At 43.6% G+C, this 20,390-nt stretch overlaps 1 protein-coding gene across 1 annotated transcript in view; it reads right to left on the minus strand.

Moving 5' to 3' along the window:
• The window catches only part of LOC134874819 (semaphorin-6D-like), a 101,320-nt gene that overhangs the window by 69,523 nt on the left and 11,407 nt on the right, over positions 1 to 20,390 (minus strand). The window contains exons 4-5 of the mRNA XM_063899035.1: positions 17,666 to 17,722; positions 16,628 to 16,729 (exon numbers count right to left, since the gene is read on the minus strand). Of these exons, the coding sequence (XP_063755105.1) occupies positions 16,628 to 16,729; positions 17,666 to 17,722 (159 nt within the window). The remainder of the gene's footprint in view (positions 1 to 16,627; positions 16,730 to 17,665; positions 17,723 to 20,390) is intronic.

Below are 20,390 nucleotides of genomic sequence, written 5' to 3' on the forward strand. Positions count from 1 at the left end.
CTTCACATCTCCTTCCTTAGGTATGGCAAACAAAGAAAGTTGTGGTTTGCAGCGAAAGGGGCAGCGTCTCCTCGCCATGGTTCCTCCGCTTGGGTCGGATTTACCTTGTGGTGTTGGAGCGGCTCGCACTACTATTGGCTAGAATTCAGTTCCATATCAGGTGACGTCAGTGTGATACGGAACTGAACCATGAAGTAAAGAAAGGAATCCAATTGAGGCGTTTCAGGTAGAGATGTTCTGATACCATTTTTTCCCTCCCAATACCGATTCCGATACCGAGTACTGATACCAGTATGTTACAAAAAAATCATTCTATGTTGACTCTCTGTCCACCCAGTGTGACGTTAAACTTATCAAAGACATGGGACACACGTCAAATATTCCGTGGTAAAGCTGATTGCATGCACGTCTCTAAGCATAGACGAAATGTGTTCCCTAACTCGTATAATTTGGGTAGCGCAGTTTTGGACAATAAATTCAACAATTTAACAAAAGTTATCTTTGTTGCTTTTGGGCTGTCTTTCGAGAATTTATCTCGTCGCTGGAACGCAGTTTCCAGAGTTTGCTGCTGCAGCTCGTCCTTCTTTTTCCCCTTTGCTTTGGTAAATTTGTCGTGCTCTTTAGTGTGACACGTCTTCAGGTGATTAATCAAGTTGCTGGTGTTGAAATTAGCAACACTCGTGCCATCCCTCGAAATTTTGTCTTGGCATATGTTGCATGTCGCAATCTTGCTGGTGGGAGCATCCAGTGTGAAATATTGCCACACCGCTGACATGATATGCTAGTGCTAGGTCCTTGTATAACAGGTGTCAGGTGATCAATTCTTCTTCGCCCCTCTAAAACAGCAGGCTGCAGATGGCAGCACAGCGCAACTGTTTTAAGAGTGGCGAAGAAGAACTGTGTCAGAGCTAACGGCGCTAACCAGTAAATAGATTCCTATTTTAATAAATTACGTGGTATCAGATCGGTGCCTGGACTCCAGTACTCGCCGATACCGATGCCAGCATTTTCAGCAGTATCGGTGACATTTCCGATACTGGTATCGGAATCGGAACAACTCTAGTTTCAGGTAGGGGGGAGGAATATGGGAGAGAATCCCCCTCTAGCCTGAACTTTGGGATTTTAGCTTTTGCAGACCTATCACATGCACACAAACATATAAAACACACTACAGGAAAGGGAAAACCCAAAAAAGCACAATATGGCCCCTTATATATAATAGAAGCATCCAAAACATATATGCATGCTAGGATTTTTCTAACCGTCATTCAATGTTGTTAAATTGATGGAGTTTAAATGTGACTATCATGTTAAGTATTGGTTACTTAAATATAATTATGAAAACACAGACTTAAGAAACGTTGCAACCCACTGTGTGTATGTGATACATACTATACGTGTGTGATTTACATTGAATGTGGGGATTCCAAAACAACAAACCCCTCCAATGTAGTCCTTTGTTTACTTCCCTAAGATCATCACTATTTTGGCTAGCAGCAGTGGCTCAGTCTGTAGGGGCTTGGGCTGGGAACCAATCCAGGACTTGGCATGTGAACGGAAGGGTCTTGAAGTCCCGATCGGACCCAAACATATGGAGTGTGTACTGGTAGCTGGTGCCAGTTCACCCCCTGTACTGCCAATGTGCCCTTGAGAAAGGCACCGGACCCCCACTGCTGAACAACTAGCAGCCCCTTCACTCCTGCAAGTGGTTCTGTCTGAGCATGATTGTGTATCTCTTGTTCGCCTCCCACACTGTATGCAGTTCCCTTTGTAATCCATGACAGCGCCTTTCTTATTTAGTTTTTTATTCTCAGCATCGACTCTTATTTAGATATGCCGGTCAGAATGTCATTGTTGTATTAGCTAAGCTGATAGCACTGATGATATTTCATTGTCAGCCTGCAGCTGTTTGATGATAACACTTTGTTCAGAAGCTACGTTAGCTGCATGGCTAATGCTTCGTCACTGAGGATCTGGAAACTGCTGCATCCCCAGTGTAGAAGCAATTTCCTAAATTTAAATTAATTAATCATTTTAAGATTAGATTAAAACATGACATTTTGTGGTGTTTATTATTTATTTAAATTGCGTGTGTTACTCCTGCAGGTGTGTTACTATACTGCGAGGTCGGGCTCGCAGCATAAAAGGAGAGGTGCTGCCACCTAACTGTGTGGACCTCGCTTGTTGGGATACAGTAGCTTGGTTCCTTATTTACCCTTTTTTGCATTGGAATAAACAAGAATATTTCATTTTTCAATATCATGTGGACATTCTCTTTTTATTTCTTCTCAACAACAAGCATTCATTCATCCGTCAGCCCAGGAGCGATTCAAAAAAACAAACAAATGTATATCGTGGTCACTACTATAGTCAAAAGACTTGCTTTTGGGTGGAAAACTGGAGGAAAAGTGAGTGAAAGAGCAACGGCATCCAAACAAAGGAACAATGGAGACGGCGCAAACCCGGAAAACATCACAACGGTAAATAAAGTTTCAAAGTATCAACATGCTCCAACTAGTGCAACAAGCTGGATGGATGTGAATTATTTCGTTAAGGAAGAGATCAATCCTAATTAAGGAGCAATATTGGAGTGACTATGCCGATTCATTGATACTAATACAAAAGTGAAAAATAATCTGCAAAATGGATGACAATGAACTGATTTGAGCAGCTGTGGCGAATGTGAGTTCAATTGAAACCCAAATGGACAAGGATCATGTTTCAAAAATGCGCTTATCGAGACAAGCCAGATTTGGACATCTTACGCGCAGAAGGAACATTGTAAATAACCCCATGAAGGTATAATTCATTTTTAGTTTAATTTGTACTTATTTGCATAATTGTGAACACGGAATTAGTTTAAGAATTTTATACAGGCCTTATGCCATTCATTTTCCTATAGACTTTTATTTTGACAACGGTAAAGGTAAAATGTTAATCATACTTCACTTTGTTAGCGTGTAACTTTTTAGTACAGTGTATGATCTGGTCACGAACGGATGTACGTGTGTAAAATAGAAGGATTTTATAGTTTTAATGGACCCGTATGAGGCCAAACAGTTCTTACGGTGGTGATAGTTTGAAAGTATAAGGAATGTAGTATTGAACAAGAGAAAATAAAACAGTAAATTTGAACCAGCAGTAAAGACTCAAACCGGTTATATACGGGGATCCGTTACAGTAAGAACTTATCCTCCACGGAAAAAGTAAGAACTTTATCCTCCCCTGCAAAAGCTTCACCTCTTCAGTAAACCTGCTGCATTGACGACTTCAACGGACGAAAAGGACAACTTCTACGGACGGAAAGGAACACTTTTATGGATGAAAGGGATACGTGCAGCGGTGAATTGAAGACGGTTTGGCGGTAAAGGCAGCAAGAAGACGAACAAAGGATAATAAAAATGGAGGGAAACGATGCTACTCTGCACGGCAAGGATAAAGAGGAGCAGATTGATATCCTTCAAAAGGTAATTCAGGAATACAAGGAAATCATAGAAAGGGAAGCAGAACAAGGTGCTGTTAGTAACGAACTAAAAGATTCATTGCAAATCAAGCAGAAAATTCTCGACGAACTGTTAAGCAATGAAGATGTTGATACAGATTTAGCCAGACGTTCTGACAGAGCGCGAGTTCCCACTGAAAAGATGCTAGCATACCGTGAAGATGAACAGTGCAAACGAGCAAAGAAACTTGTTAGCTTGTATGAACAGTGGAAAGCCCAAGCTCGTCAAACACGCAATGAACTCAAATCTGAGCTAGCTGAAAAATGCCTAACATCCCTTATAGACAACTTGGAATTAAGGAAAATGGATATCATGAATGTGTATGAAGAATTGAGAAAGCACGGCACGCCCGATACTGAGCTAAGGTGTAAAGTTGATGCTTGTGCAGCGGTGACGATTGACATTGTCAAAATCTTGAACGAAAGACTGACTGAAGTAAATGGAGAATATGATGCAGAATATGAAGGGCAGCGTTTGCATGAGCTGCTTAAGCATGACTATGCGCGGTCCATTTATGGCTCCACTGCTTCAATACTGACTGGCAGTCATCGTTCCACGCACTCAAGTGTTGCAGCCAAGCGAGCAGAAGCAGCGGCGGAGTTAGCTGCTAAGGAGGCTGAATATAAGGTGCTAATGGAAGAAAAGAAACAGAAGGAAAAAAATTGTGTTTTAGAAGAAGAACACAGAAGGGAATTAGAAAAGCACAAGGCCGAATTAGAACAATTACGAGCTGAAAAAGACTTGAAAGCTGCCCACGCCAGACTTGAAGCATACAACAGAGAAGTGAAAGAGGAGTCTGATGCCCAGTCTTTTCAGTCATGTCATGATCCTATGCCACACAACTCTATTCCCCCTGCCATAACGCACCCTTACACGGCTGTCACTCCATCTCCTGCCATCGATGTATCCTGCCTAGCCCAAGCCGTTCAGGACAGCATTGCTATTAACAGACTTCCAATGCCAGAGCCCACAGTGTTTAATGGCAATCCAATTGACTTTGTTGAGTGGAAGGCTTCATTCACATCACTTATAGATAGAAAGAACATCCCCACTACCGATAAGCTGCACTACCTCAAGAGATATGTAGGTGGCTCAGCTCACAAATGCATAAAAGGGACTTTCTATCGTAGCGACAGTGAAGCTTACAGTGACGCATGGAACAAGCTCAATCAGAGGTACGGCCAGCCGTTTATCATTCAAAAGGCCTTTAGGGAAAAGTTATCCAACTGGTCAAAAATACAGTCTAAAGATGCTGAAGGACTGAGAGATTTCTCAGATTTCTTAAATGCTTGTCTGCAGGCCATGCCCCATGTAAAAGGCTTAAACATCTTAAACGACTGTGAGGAAAATCAGAAGTTGATGCGGAAACTGCCAGAGTGGATAGCCTCACGATGGAACCGGCAAGTGACAGCACGTCTCACGGAGGGAAAGGATTTCCCTAGCTTCAAGGACTTTGCCAAGTTCATGTCAGTGGAGGCCGAAACTGCCTGCAATCCAGTTACCTCTTTCCTCGCTCTCCATCCAGCAGAATCCTGTCAAGACAAGTGGAGCACAAGGGAAGGCAAAAGAAACAAAGCCAGTGCCTTCAACACACATACAGTGGTGGAAAATAATAAGCATACATCAACAAACGAAAAGGTCAAGCCCCCCTGCATGCTATGTCAGAATGTCAGTCACCAGCTTTGCAAATGTCCAGACTTCATGAAAAGAAAACTGGAATATAGAAGAGCGTACATCAAAGACAACAGACTGTGTTAAGGATGTCTAAAACCTGGTCACAGCGCAAAGGAGTGCAGGCACCGCCACACATGTGACTCATGCAAAAGACGACATCCCACATGTCTTCATGATGACAACTACGGAAAAGGTCAAGACAAAGATTCAGCACAACGCAGTACAACGAACCCAACACCTGCTCTGTCCCTCAACGTCACCAGCCAAGGTCAGTCAGAAAACACCTCCATGATAGTGCCGGTGTGGGTGTCTAACGAAAAGAATCCATCCAGAGAAAAACTTGTGTACGCCTTGCTGGATACACAAAGTGACACAACATTCATCGAGCAAGATGTGTGTACAGAGCTGCAGCTGACTACTTGCCCAGTTAAACTGAAACTCACTACCATGATGGGTGAAAATATGGTCTTTAAAAGTGAACGCACATCTGGTCTGCGAGTGAGAGGATTCAATTCCACTGTGCACATCAAACTGCCTCCCGCATACACCAAAGACTGCATACCTGTGAACAAACAACACATACCAACACACGAAACGGCAAAAAGATGGCTACATCTCACGGCAATAGCAGACCAAATACCGCCCCTCCTTAGTTGCGAGGTGGGGCTACTGATAGGCTACAATTGTCCAAGGAGTCTTGTACCGAGACGGGTCATAACAGGAAAGGATGATGAACCCTTCGCCATTCTTACCGACTTAGGTTGGAGTATTGTTGGCTTTTCTGCACCTCACTCTGATTCGCACATGTCAAACAGTCACTGTCACCGAGTAACTGTGAAGGAGCTGCCTGCAGTGACTCCAATGGATGCAATCAGAATTCTGGAGACTGATTTCAGAGACATTCAAAGTGATGACAAAACAGTCTCGCAAGAGGATTTGATGTTTCTTGACAAATTAAAGGAAAACATAAAGACAAACGAACATGGACATTATGAAATGCCCCTCCCCTTCAGAGAGAGACCGTGCTTACCTGATAACAAGCAGCTTGCTGCCGTGAGGCTCAGTCACCTGAAAAGGAAGTTCATTGCAAATGAAAGTTACAAGAACGACTACATTAACTACATGAAAGACATCATTGAAAGGGGTGACGCAGAAGAGGTAAGCGCAGAAGGCACGTCTGGAGAAAAATGGTACATACCTCACCATGGTGTTTATCACCCCAAAAAGCCTGAAAAGCTGAGAGTAGTTTACGACTGCTCGGCAAAGTACAAGGGAAGTAGCCTCAATGAACACCTTCTCCCAGGCCCAGACATGATTAACAGTCTCACAGGTGTTCTCATTCGTTTCCGCCAGCATCACATTGCTATGATGTGTGACATTGAAAAGATGTTCCACCAGTTCCATGTCTCAGAGAAGGACCGTGACTACCTACGCTTCTTATGGTGGAAGAACGGCGATGTAAGCACACCTCCCGAAGAATTCAGGATGAAGGTCCATCTGTTTGGAGCAGTGTCTTCACCAGGATGTGCGAATTATGGACTAAAGCAGCTCGCCAAAGAACACAGTCACACACACCCATTAGGATCACAGTTCATTGCCAGAGACTTTTATGTTGACGATGGCATCACTAGTGTTGAGTCTGTTGAAAGGGCCATTCAGATAGCAAAGGAGGCACGTGAGCTGTGTGCAAAGAGAGGCTTACGCCTTCACAAATTCGTGTCCAATAGCTGTGCTGTTCTCCAGAGCATCCCCTCAACAGAGCACGCTATAGACATTAAAGCAAAGGATCTCAGATTCAATGACGCAGCCTTAGAGAGAGCATTAGGAATATACTGGAGCATCGAGAGTGACTGTTTCACCTTCAAAGTCGCACCAAAGAACCAGCCCGCAACACGGCGCGGCATCCTGTCATCTGTTGCCTCCATATATGACCCGCTAGGCTTCGTAGCTCCGTACCTTCTTAACGGAAAGAAAATTCTCCAGGACATGTGCCATCAAGGAACAGGATGGGATGACCTAATTCCAGAGCAGTTGAAGCCACGGTGGGAGAAATGGCAAGATGACCTTGTTAAGATGGAAAAGATACGCGTAGCTCGCTGCTACCAGCCAGCTGGCTTTGGAAAAGTGATCAAAACAGAGCTACATCACTTCTCAGATGCAAGCACCACAGGCTACGGCCAATGCACATACCTAAGACTGAAGAACGAAAGAGAAGACATTCACTGTGTTCTTCTCATGGGAAAGGCACGCGTCTCGCCACAGAAGGTCACAACTATACCCAGGTTAGAGCTTACCGCAGCAGTTGTCTCAGTCACAGTGAGCAATATGCTCAAAGAAGAATTAGGCTACTGTAATGTAGAAGAGTTCTTTTGGACAGATTCAAAAGTTGTCTTAGGCTACATAAATAATGATGCTCGCCGCTTTCACACCTTTGTAGCAAATAGGGTGCAGAAAATTCGTCATGCCTCAGACCCCAAGCAATGGTTCTATGTACCAACTGACGAAAACCCAGCAGACTATGCATCTCGAGGGAAAACAGTAGATGAGCTACTTTCTTCTGATTGGTTCACTGGCCCTAGCTTTCTGTGGAAAAGGGAGATCGAAATGCCAACAGAGGTGCCTTCAGAGCTGCCTGTCGGTGACCCAGAGGTTAGAAAGGCTCAGACATTTCAGACAAAGACCTCAGAACAAGTTGACCTTGTAGACAGACTGAATAAGTTCTCATGCTGGTCTCGGGCAGTCAAAGCAGTGGCGCGGCTCATACGGCGTGCAAGAAAGGTAAAATCATGTGACCTCTCATCAGTTAGTGAAAGACAGAGTGCAGAGCAGCTCATCATCAAAGACATGCAAAGTCAAACATACGGAGAAGAGATAAAGCTACTAAGCAAAGGACATCAGCTACCAAAACAAAACAAGCTGTATCACCTCGATGTTTTCCTAGATGCAGAGGGTGTGCTCAAGGTGGGAGGTAGGCTCAGCCGCTCATCTTTCCCTAACACATTCAAGCACCCAACAGTCATTCCTCAGGGACATCACGTGACGAGTCTGATCATCGCCCACCATCATGAAAGAGTGAAACATCAGGGCAAAGGCTTCACCATCAATGAAATCAGGTCCAATGGCTATTGGATCTGTGGACTGAGCAGAGCAGTGGCAACCTACATCCGTCACTGTGTGACATGTCGAAGGCTGAGAAGGCCTGTTGAAAGCCAAAAGATGAGTGACCTGCCTGTCGAACGAACAGAACCCACCCCACCATTCACATACTGTGGGATGGACTGTTTTGGTCCTTTTTGGACTAAGCAAGGGCGAAAAGAAGAAAAAAGGTATGGGTTGCTCTTCACCTGTTTCTGTTCTAGAGCCATTCATATTGAAATTTTAGAGGACATGTCCACAGACACATTCATTAATGGACTGAGATGCTTTATTGCTTTAAGAGGTGCAGTGCGACAAATTAAGTGTGACCAAGGCACTAACTTCATTGGTGCAAAAAATGAATTGAATGCTGCATTGCAAGAGTTGGACATGAATAGGCTGAATACATTTCTCACAGAAAAGCAGTGCGACTTTGTCATGAATGCACCTCATGCCAGCCATGCAGGGGGTGTGTGGGAACGACAAATAAGAACTGTGAGAAGCGTTCTCAACGCCACTCTGCTACTCTCCCCTGGTAGGCTTAATGATTCTTCACTGCGCACCTTCTTTTATGAGACCATGGCTATTGTGAACAGCCGTCCACTCACAGTTGACGCTCTGAACAGCCCCAACAGTTTAGAGCCACTTACTCCTAACCACCTCATCACTATGAAATCCACCACAGCCTTGCCTCCACCTGGCACATTTGAAAGAGAGGATCTTTATGGACGAAAGAGGTGGCGCCAGGTGCAGTACCTGACCGAACAGTTTTGGAGTAGATGGAAAAAGGAGTACCTCCACAGCATCACAGCAAGACAGTGCTGGCATGGCACTAAAAGGAACCTACAGGTCGGTGATGTAGTGATGGACGCTGAGGACACTTTACCACGAAGCAAATGGAGACTTGGGACAGTGACTGAAGTCATTCAAGGCAAAGATGGACTTGTGAGACGGGCCAAAATCTTGTTTGGAGAGAAGGAGCTGAACCACAAAGGAGAGCGCACCATCAGGACCTCTTTGGAGCGCCCTGTCCAGAAATTAGTTCTATTGCTAGAAGCTGTTTAGGCACTATGCAGTTATGAAATGCAATATAGTTTTCTGTGTGGTGTAGCCATATATATTTGAAGGGTTATCCCTATAAGTTGAAATTGTGTGTTTTAAATGTTTCCATTTTGGAAAAACACTAGAATTTGGTGGGAGTGTAAATAACCCCATGAAGGTATAATTCATTTTTAGTTTAATTTGTACTTATTTGCATAATTGTGAACACGGAATTAGTTTAAGAATTTTATACAGGCCTTATGCCATTCATTTTCCTATAGACTTTTATTTTGACAACGGTAAAGGTAAAATGTTAATCATACTTCACTTTGTTAGCGTGTAACTTTTTAGTACAGTGTATGATCTGGTCACGAACGGATGTACGTGTGTAAAATAGAAGGATTTTATAGTTTTAATGAACCCGTATGAGGCCAAACAGTTCTTACGGTGGTGATAGTTTGAAAGTATAAGGAATGTAGTATTGAACAAGAGAAAATAAAACAGTAAATTTGAACCAGCAGTAAAGACTCAAACCAGTTATATACGGGGATCCGTTACAAACATTATTAAGGAATTAATGGAGGACATGAATGCAGAAGAAGTTCAGGAGAACATGGTAAAATATAATGCTTTGTCTGAAAGTTTTAAAGGCTCACACTTGTCCTATCATTTACTTTTAAACGGGGAAGAAGAAAAACGTGAGAGAAAAGCTCGGTTTCAATCCAAATCGACTGGCATTGAAGAATTTATTATTTTTGTGACAAGATGGCTGTCTGAGTCCGCTACAAGAAACGAGGATTGTCACTGGGTAAGTGCTTCGGAAGTCTCCAAAAGGTCTAAAGGAAGAGAATGTTCCTCAAGTGTTTCATCATCCGCTTCCGCTCCCATATGTGCAGAAGCAGAGAAAGATGCACTAATGCTCAATTAAATGCATTGGAGACCAGGCCTGCTTTGGAGGAGGAGGAGCTAATAGGCAAAGGGAGCAACTAAGAACAAGAAAAGGAGCTGCAATCCCAGTTAGAAGCAACTGCTGCTAAAATCTATGTCTTCAACATTCTGGAATCTCAAGCCAAACAAACAACAACGGATGGAATGAATGCCTATTATGGTTTAACGGTTAGTGAAAAAAAAGGATGCAATCTCTGCAAAGGAAGAGGATTACACAGAGGATACAAGAGTGGATATGTAAAGTGTGCAACCAAATGCATGTATTGAAAAGGCCCTGTCATGGTCTCAAATCAAACCTGAGGACTCCAAGGCTTTACAGGCCTTTGCATTATACTTAAGAGGATGCTGTAATGGAATGGAGGAAATCACCTAAATGGAGGAAATTGATCTTCCTTCAAACCTTAAATCCCTGACGACAAAGTTGCCATACAAGCTAAGACAGAGGTGGCGAACAGAAGTCTGCATGCTTCAGGAAAAGCGGCCCAGCAAGGTCAAATTCAGCGACCTTGTGAAGTTCATTGAGTGTCATGTGAAGACCTTAACAGACCCGTCATTGGCTGCATACAGGACCAAACTTACCAAACATCAAAGGGCTTCAAAGCAACTATTAACAAATTACCAAAATCCACCAGAAGCAGCTTTGCCACCAGTGTTACAAACATTGACTGCGCAACTCCCCAGCCTCACAGCAGCACCTCCCAAGCTGTTAACAAGACTTTCTGTTTGTTCTGATCAGGTGGACATACAATGGACGCATGTCTCCAGCTCAAAAAGAAAATACACAAATAAAAGATAAGCTTCCTAAAGGAAAGAGGAATCTGCTATGGTTTTCTTATACCAGGTCATATGAGTAGAAACTGCAATCATCGTTTGGCATGCAAAGCGTGCAACATATCCTAACCAACTGTGCTTCACATAGGAAAAGAAAAGGAAACAAAACTGGAGACAGTCAGCCACCTCAAGGGCTGGAGAGAAATCAATTCTAAAAGCATGTGGGCATATTGGGGCCAATGAAGTTGAAGAGGAGAGTGTGCTATCAATTGTTCCTGTTAAAGTGAAGACTAACAAAGGAAATCAAATCATTCAAACATATATGCATTCCTTGACCCTAGAAGTATAGCTTCATTCTGCACAAGTAGGCTCATTAACCAGCTCAACATGACAGGAAAGAAAACAAGCATCCTTCTTCGCACCATGGGCCAAGAAAAGACTGTGAGCAGGCATATAATCAAAGGTTTGGAAGTGAGTGAGTTACATGGCAACACGTTCATAACTCTCCCAGAAATGTACAAACAGAAAAACATGCCTGTCACAAAATATAACATTCCCAACCAAAGGGATCTGTCAAAGTGGCCATATCTCAGCAAAATCAATCTCTCAAACATTGATGCATAAATCGGCATGTTGATTGGTACCAATGCACCAAAAGTAATGGAGACGCGGGAAATCATTAATAGCCAAGGAGAAGGCCCATATGCCTGCAGGACTCTAAAGGGATGGGTGGTCAACGGCCCGTTGAGAGGAGGAAACAGCAATACACCTTCAGTGTCCGTAAATAGGATCTCATTGGTTAATGTACAGGAGTTAATAATCACACAATACAACACAGACTTCAGTGAAAAGACCTACTGTATCAATAAAGGAAATGTCAGCAGAGGACAAGCAATTCATGCAAATTGCAAAAGACTCAGCCAACATTGTGAATGGACACTGCAGTCTAAGACTACCTTTCAGGAGGAATGATGTTTTAATGCCAGATAATCGTCTTTCTAAAGAGGCTCAGGATACAGCTCTTCCTCATGCACGCCGGTAATTGGCAGATTAGCCATGGTTAGAGAGCTCACTACCGGAATATTTAAGGACATTTGTCACTTCCCCAGAGAGCCTGCACCCTTGCCTTAAACCTTGTGTCACAGCAGTCACACTTCCGGCTCAAGCCCCAGCCACTACACCTCTACCTCCTGCAGCCATGCCTTTGGCTCCAGTTCCGGCTGCCATGTGTCGAGGCCTTGCCCCGGCCTCCATAATAATAATACATTTATGAATATAGCGCTTTTCTGAAAACTCAAAGACACTTTACAGGGATACAATTCATAAAAACATAATTAAAACAACACACTTAAAACACAACATTCATTTACAGTTTAAAAGCAGTTTTGAAAAGGTGAGTTTTGATCTGGGATAGAAACAGGGTGAGGTCGGGGCAGTCATGGATGTTTTTGGGGAGTGAGTTCCAGAGTGAGGGGGCAGCGACAGAAAAGGCTATGTCCCCCCAGGTCTGGAGTTTGGTCCTGGGAGTAAGGGAGAGGAGATTTGCGTCTGACGAGCGGAGGCTGCGGGAAGGAGTGCTGGAGCAGGTCTGTGAGGTAGGAGAGGGCCTGGTGATGGAGGGCTTTGTGGGTGAGGAGAAGGATCTTGAAGTGGATGCGTGGGACTGGGAGCCAGTGGAGGTTCTACAGGACAGGGGTGATGTTGTCACGAGAGCGGATGTGGGTGAGGAGACGGGCGGCTGAGTTCTGGATGTACTAGAGTTTATTGAGGAGTCTGGATGGTTTACCATAGAGGATGCTGTTGCGGTAGTCTAGTCTGGATAAGATGAAGGCATGGATCAGGGTTTCGGCTGCAGAGAAGGAGAGTGATGGGCAGAGATGGGATACATTTTTGAGGTGGAATAAGACAGTTTTGGTGATGTGCTTGATGTGGTTTTCAGTGGAAGTGGAGGCCGTGGCGGGGTACAATGTTACCGAGGGGAAGGAGATAGAGGATGAAGAGGAGAGGACCAAGCACCGAACCCTGGGGGACACCTTGGGGCAGAGGAGCAGGGGGGGAGGTACAGTTGTTGATGTTGATGAATTGCTGTCGGTTTGTGAGGTAAGACTGTTGCCACGAGAGTGCAGTGCCAGTGATGTTGAGGGAGGTTTCGAGCTGGGAGAGGAGAATGGTATGGTTGATGGTGTTGAAAGCTGCAGTGAGGTCAAGGAGGATGAGGATGCTGAGGTGTCCAGAGTCTGAGGCGAGGAGGAGATCGTTGGTGATTTTTAGTAGGGCTGTTTCTGTACTGGTGTTGTGATCGGAATCCAGATTGAAAGGGTTCGAACAGGTTGTTGGAGTTGAGGTGGGCTTCCACCATGACTTCACCAGGCCGAGTCCCGGCCTTCACATTGTTTCCAGGCCGAATCCCGGCCGCCACAATTCCAGGCCCAAGCCCGGCCCACTCCATCCTCTCCTGCGCTGGCGGCGGCTCGGCCGACTCCAACCTCGATTGTCAAGTCGACTCCAGCCTGCATGTACAGTCGACTCCAGCCTCGCCTGTCCAGTCGACCCCAGCCTCCCTTGTCCAGTCGGGGGTCCCACCGAGCCATGTCCCTGTCTGGCCGGCGGGACCCCCCACCGTAAGGAATAATAATCAATATTATGTGTAACTACAACACTGTCTTATTTTGAAAACCGTTACTTGTGGTGTTATACATTAAACACAAAATGTCTGATTCTACTTATTGACGCTGTAATACCCTAAGGAGGGAGATGACCCAATGCCACGTCATCACTAAACTGACCGGAAGTTCAGTTTTACGTCAAGGCGACCAATAGGAAAAGGCGATCGCAGAATAAAAGGATTATTGAACTGAAGAATCGCTCTCTTTGGTCACTGACCGCCAGACAGCTGACTGCTTTGAGTCTCTACTCTTAAGTGGCCTGTAGAAGCGTGTTCCGAACTATTGAGCCACACCTGTGAAACTTTTGTAAAATCTACCACCGCATCATTTTATTCAATATTCCTTTTAAAACTTGTATGAGGAGCTTCACTTTGTTTTCATTTTTCTTTTTTTGGGGGGGGGCTTTTTGCCACTTTATTTTCGGAGCCACTTTATTTTCTTTTAAACCTACTCCTGGACTTCAAATAAAAGAACACTTCCAATTCCTGTCGCGGCGGGGGTCCCGCCGACTCAAGATCATGTCCCGTCGGTGGTCCCGCTGACTCAAGCTCATGTCCCGTGAGTGGTCCCGCCGACTCAAGTTCATGTCATGCCGACAACAGCCCATTTCCCTTCGGGGGTCCCGCTGACTTGTGCTCTTGTCTCCTCGGTGGCCCCGCCGCCTCCTGCTCCAGGTGCTCCTTACCTTCCTCCTGCCTGTCCTCCAGAGGGTTCCCAGTGCGGCCTGCGCCGGCCTCCAGCCCGTCATCCAGAGGCGTCTCGCCACCCGCAGCCCGTCCCGCAGCCTGTCCCGCAGCCTGTCCCGCAGCCTGTCCTACAGCCCGTCGTCCAGAGCGTCTCGCCGTCTTCTAGCCCGTCCTCCGGAGCTGTCTCGTCGCTTTCCAGGCCGCCCTCCAGAGCTGTCTCGCCGCCTTCCAGGCCGTCCTCCGGAGCTTTTCCAGCCCTCCTCCAGGTTGTCCTCCAGAGTTCCCTCGCCGTGGCCTCCGCCCGCGTCTCCGACCCCCAGAGTTCCCTCGCCACGGTCTACGCCCCTGTCTCCAGCCTCCGAGGCTACAAACTCTTTTATCTGAGGTAGAGGCAATCTTGAACAGTCGAACCATCACAACAGCCTCCAATGATCCTCAAGACCTGGAGCCTTTTACCCCAAACCACATCTATCAATTCGGCCCCCTGGCGTTTTTGAAAAGAACAACCTGTACGCAAGACGCCGATGGAAACAGGTGCAATACATGTCAGACCTATTTTGGAAACGCTGGTGCCGGGAATTCTTACCCCTCATGCAAGAAAGGCAGAAATGGTGCAAGGACAGAGAAGCTTTAAACCTGGAGATTTGGTCATGGTAGTTGACCCTACTGCTCCCCGCAGCTCTTGGGTCCTGGGAAGAGAGCTACATACCATGGCAGATGCTAAACGACTTGTTCGAGCTGTCAAAATCAAAACACAAACCGGTGTGCTGGAGAGGCCAATCACCAAGCTCTGTCTACTGTTGCAATGTGAAGAGTGATGGTAGCAAAGAGTCTTCTTCGTCACATAGCAGGGATAAGTAACACCACACGAAACTCATATTACCGTAATAGTTGCCTAATTGAAATGTATAAAAATCACGACTGTGTAAGCTCCCTTTTTTTAAATATATATTTGATTTATTTTTTTGTTACTCCCAAATAAAATTAGAAGCCGGTTATGTAGAAGCAATTTCCTTAGTTTAAATTAATATATCATTTTAAAATTAGATTAAAAACATGAGATTGTATGGTGTTTATTATTTATTTAAATTGCGTGTGTTGCTCCTGCAGGTTGGGATCGCAGCATAAAAGGAGAGGTGCTGCCGCCCAACTGAAGTATACAGTTTTTAGACCTGGCTTGTTGGGACAGAGTAGCTTGGTACCTTATTTACCCTTTTTTGCATTGGAATAAACAAGACTATTTCATTTTTCAATCTCATTTGGACATTCTCTTTTTATTTCTTCTCAACATCAAGTGTCAATTCATCCATCAGCCCAGGACTGATTCACAAACAAAGAAACAAACAAATTGATATCGTGGTCACTACACTGAGTGTTCCAAATAGCTCTTTAATGATTTCCTGCTCTGTAAAAGCTGATTTTATTTTAGTGCCAGCTAGCGATGCAACAGCATCTTCACAGTGCTTTTCATCTTGTTTAAACTCTTACAGGAAAAAAGCTCCTCTACAGTCTACGGGTGAGTGTTTCAAAGAGCTAGGGAGCTAAACGTGGTTAGCTCCTGTCACTCAAACCCTCAGCACTGCAGCAGCATCGAAAAGGGAAAATGACTTTGGATTGACACCTGAAAATGTTTTTTTTGTCAAGGTGTGTGTTTGGTTCTGAAGAGGTCTCGAGCTGTCTGAAACTTTCAATTAGAAACATAACGAGTGAAAGGATCGCTGGCAGGAAAACATCGCCCCCGTCCCGGACCCACGCCTCTCTGCGGGATCACTGACGCTAGGGATGAAGGGATTGGATAATCAGAAGGCTAGCAATAGAACAAAAACACACACACACACACACACACAGTAGTAAATTGTATTTATAAACTGCATCTACATCGTTTATTGTTATTTCAAAACACCAACTAGAACAGCAACATATAAATGAATAATGACCTGAATAAAGCGGTAAGTACAGTAGTGAAATGTACCAAGAAAATATAATGATTTCAATAGGAGGAGAAAACATTTTAGTTTGTTGGTTTGTGTGTGTCATTTATCCTGAATTAATTTAGTTTGTTTTTTTTCTCGGGAAACGGATCACCTGCAGTGTGTTCTGCTCTGTTCAGATATGAAACCTTTACAGGAGAATGGATGTGTATGGAGCTGGGGGGCGATAATGGTGGTGTCTGCACCTTCAGTGTAGACCACCGCCTGCTCACCTTGTAGTTCCTGCAGGTGGGGTTGAAGGCGTTGGTACCGCAGGCAAACAGCGTCTCGTCGTCTCGCGCCACCAGGACTTTGACGTAGTTATAGCACTCGTCCTAAAACCCAACAAATAAAACAATGGTCTTCTACTTTCATCTATCGCACTTATTGATCAAGAATGTCAGGGATGAAACCAGGGCTGAACAATTATTCCAAACATTATTGAAATTGCAAAATGGTTAATATGGTTAAACATCATTTTGAATTCCTTTTGTAGAGCTGCACAGATATTTTGGCCCAAACATCCTATTCTAAAGACTTACCTTATTTGTTTGGTAAGGAAAGAAATCGCTACATGAGCAACTTAATATCTTGTACAAAGAAAGAGATAGTTATGTTAAAAATAAGGATCATTTGGAGATGAAAGAGATTCTGGTTTGTTCTGCTGCTCTGATAGTTACTGTTTTTCTGCAAAACGATATTCAGCAGTTTGTCAGCCGTCAGCTTTGATCTCTCGCCACTTTTAGAGAAAGATGCTTATGTGAGTCAAAGCCAGAGGAGCAGCACAGACACATCTGGGATGTTGATACATTTAAGAAAAAACTTTGTTGGTTTATTTCACTGCCTGAAAAAAACATCTACAGGTTTGAAAGTTCTGACTAAGAGACCCAGCTTCAATTACCAAATTACAAGTGCATAGAAGACCTGGGTGTCATACCAGCTGCGTCGCGCACTTTAACCCTCTCTCTAGAATCATTAATCATACTGCAATTACAAATCAGTGGAAATAATCAGAATTATTTTTTTCTTCCCAATCGTGCAACCTGAGATCAGTTTAGAGAGTCCCTGCAGTTCACAAATAACAAAAATGTGTCAGACGATTTCCTCTTCACATTTAGCGTTTTTTAAACTATTCCTCCATAAATACTAAAATGATACTGTAAGTCAAAATGCAGTATAAGAAAACCGGAAATGGTATAAGAACGGTAAGTTTTGAAGTATAAAACAAAAAGAAGTGGAAACAGGAGGAGGGAGAAGGAGAAGGAACTTACGCTATTCTTCCCTCTAACCGTGCACTTGCTGACGTCTTCAGACGGCCACGTCAGCTTCTGAAACACAGAGGACAGCACAGGTCTGAATCTGACCGGAACGTATTCATTCAGCCTGAGCAGAATATCATTCTACTTTTGATTACCGAAACCTTTCTCTGTGGCTGAGCCATGAGGATTGACAGGTTTGTTTGCAGCTGTGATATTTGATCACACATAAAGGTTGAATCATGATGAGATGTTTGAGTTTTAAGAGTTTCAATCAAGGTCCACATTTGCAAAAAGCTTTTCATCAGGTGGTAAAACACACTTTTTCGTGACATTACTTATTCAAAGGAAAACTTAGAATTGTTTGTGTCGGACGAGAGCTTTGAAGGGACTCTGCTGTCTCACAGATCACGAGAGGCTCTGGTTTGTTCTGAATTTTCTGCAAAAAGATATTCTGCACTTTGTCAACCGTCAGCTTTGCTCTCTCGTCATTTTTAGAGAAAGATGCTTATGTGAGTCAAAGCCAGAGGAGCAGCACAGCCAAATCTGGGATGTTGGTACATTTTAGTTGCTGTGGTTTTCGAAAAAAAGCTTTGTTGGTCTATTTGTCTGCCAGAAAAAATATCTTAGCAGAGAGGCTAAGAGGTTTGAAGGTTCTGATAAAGAAGAGACTCGGCTTCAATTACCAAATGAAAAGCATAAAGCCATGTAGAACCTGATAATGTAATAATTTCCCCATAATGTAATAAAGTGCATTTCCCAATAACTTAATAATGTATTTACTGATAATGTAATAAAGTCTTACATTAAACTGAGGTTATTACATTATCAGGTTAGCCTTCATTTTGCAAAACCTGATAATGTAATAATTTCCCAATATTGTAATAACTTTGGCCAATTCTGTAGCAGGCCACCGATTACTTACAGTCCGGTAGAAATTAGGTTAAATGTAAAGTAGGGTATTAATGCATTTCTTTTCTTTTTTTGCATTGATAGTTAAGGGCATGTAGATTAGGAATCAGACGGGTGCCGCTGTAATGTAATAATTCCCCAATGTTGTAATACTGTAATAGCAGGCCACCAATTACTATTACAACTACAATTCATGTCTGTGGCAGTCTTTTGTACCGTTCTGGTTCACAAATTATGTTATATCAAATGTACAGTGAATAGGTTTTGTAGAAAATATGTATTTTAGACTGTTTAATTACTTTGATAGCCATGACCCATATGTGCCTGTGCTGTGTATTTGTAAACCAGGCGCAAATTAATACAATTTGGCCTCTGGGGAAGCATGGCTTGCACGGCGAATAAGCCATTGGTTGTAGCCTATGATGCATGTTAACATGCATTGAGACATGTCCCACCTCCTTCAGTGCCATGGACAGTACATAGTCCTATATTGTTTTGCATTCACAATGATTTTCAATGTGTACAGGCTCAAGGATGCGAGAGCAACACCCGTCATATTATGAGTCAGCACCCTTTGAATTATCATATTCTGCAAAAATATTGCAATAGTACCCTACTATTTTGCCCAAGTTCTACCTGTGAAATATATTTATTTGCTGTATACACCAGGTCAGTATATGACCAGTAGATGAAGCTCAAGGACAGCTTCATCTCTATTCTACCTCAAAGCTACATACAAGCTACTTCTACTCATGCATTTGTTCTCTTATTAGAAGAAAATATTTACTTTAACAATCCAGCATAATGAAATCACACATGGCAAGCATATGAGGAATATATTAGCATTCTAATTTAATGATAATAAATAAATAAATACATAATAATATATACATATCTTTTAATATCTTTTCAGAATGAAATTTAGGATTATTTTGCTCCTGGCTCTCGTGGCCATGTGCTGTGGCTATGGTCACCAGCCAATGGACGATGAAGCATAAGAAACCATCTCCCAGTTACTTCAAGGAAAGTTTAAAACCCCTGTTAAAATGCGAACAAAAGTACAATGCTGTAATAAGATTCTGGAGGAACAGGGACAGCTTCTCTCTAGATGATGATGGCAAGACTGTCCTATGTGATGGAAAAATTGTTGTAAGGAGAGGCTCAATTCCAAACGTGGTGGAGAATGGCATAACAAAAATGAAAGGCTCAGGGGCAAGAAAACTAATGATACGCTTTAGGGATTATTACAGAGGCATCAGTGAGGCAAGGATCCAATCTCGGCTCAACAAATCTAGACATTAGCAACATTTACAGGCCAGATTCACAAACAAATCAATTCCTAAATCGATAACTGAAAAGGAAGTGCAAATGAGACACCAGGTTGACCTATTGGATATGAGCAAATGGAAAGTGACATGTGGAAAAGTGGTTTACAGATACGTTCTGACAAGGCAAGATGTGTTCATCAGATTTGTTTGGCTGAAGCCACAGAAAAAAAAGGCCAGCAGTGAAATTGCCAAGCATTTGCACATGATCTATAATGAACACGGTACTCCAAAAATAGTGCAACACGATCAAAGAAGGGAGTTTCGAGGGGCAGTGGGACAATTAATGCAAGCCCTGAAAGTGAAAATCATTCGGAGATCCCTTACCATCCACAAAGTCACGGGAAGGTAGAGCGAATGCATAGAACATTGAGGAAAACAATGTTGCATGACCTGTTGAGTTTGCGTGGTGTTAACTGGGTAGACCATTTGCCAGATTATGCCAGAAAACTGAACAATGATCCAAAGAAGACACTTGGCTGGGCCTCACCTTTTGGGGTTTA

This window comes from Eleginops maclovinus, chromosome 13, assembly GCF_036324505.1.
Source record: "Eleginops maclovinus isolate JMC-PN-2008 ecotype Puerto Natales chromosome 13, JC_Emac_rtc_rv5, whole genome shotgun sequence".
NCBI lineage: Eukaryota > Metazoa > Chordata > Actinopteri > Perciformes > Eleginopidae > Eleginops > Eleginops maclovinus.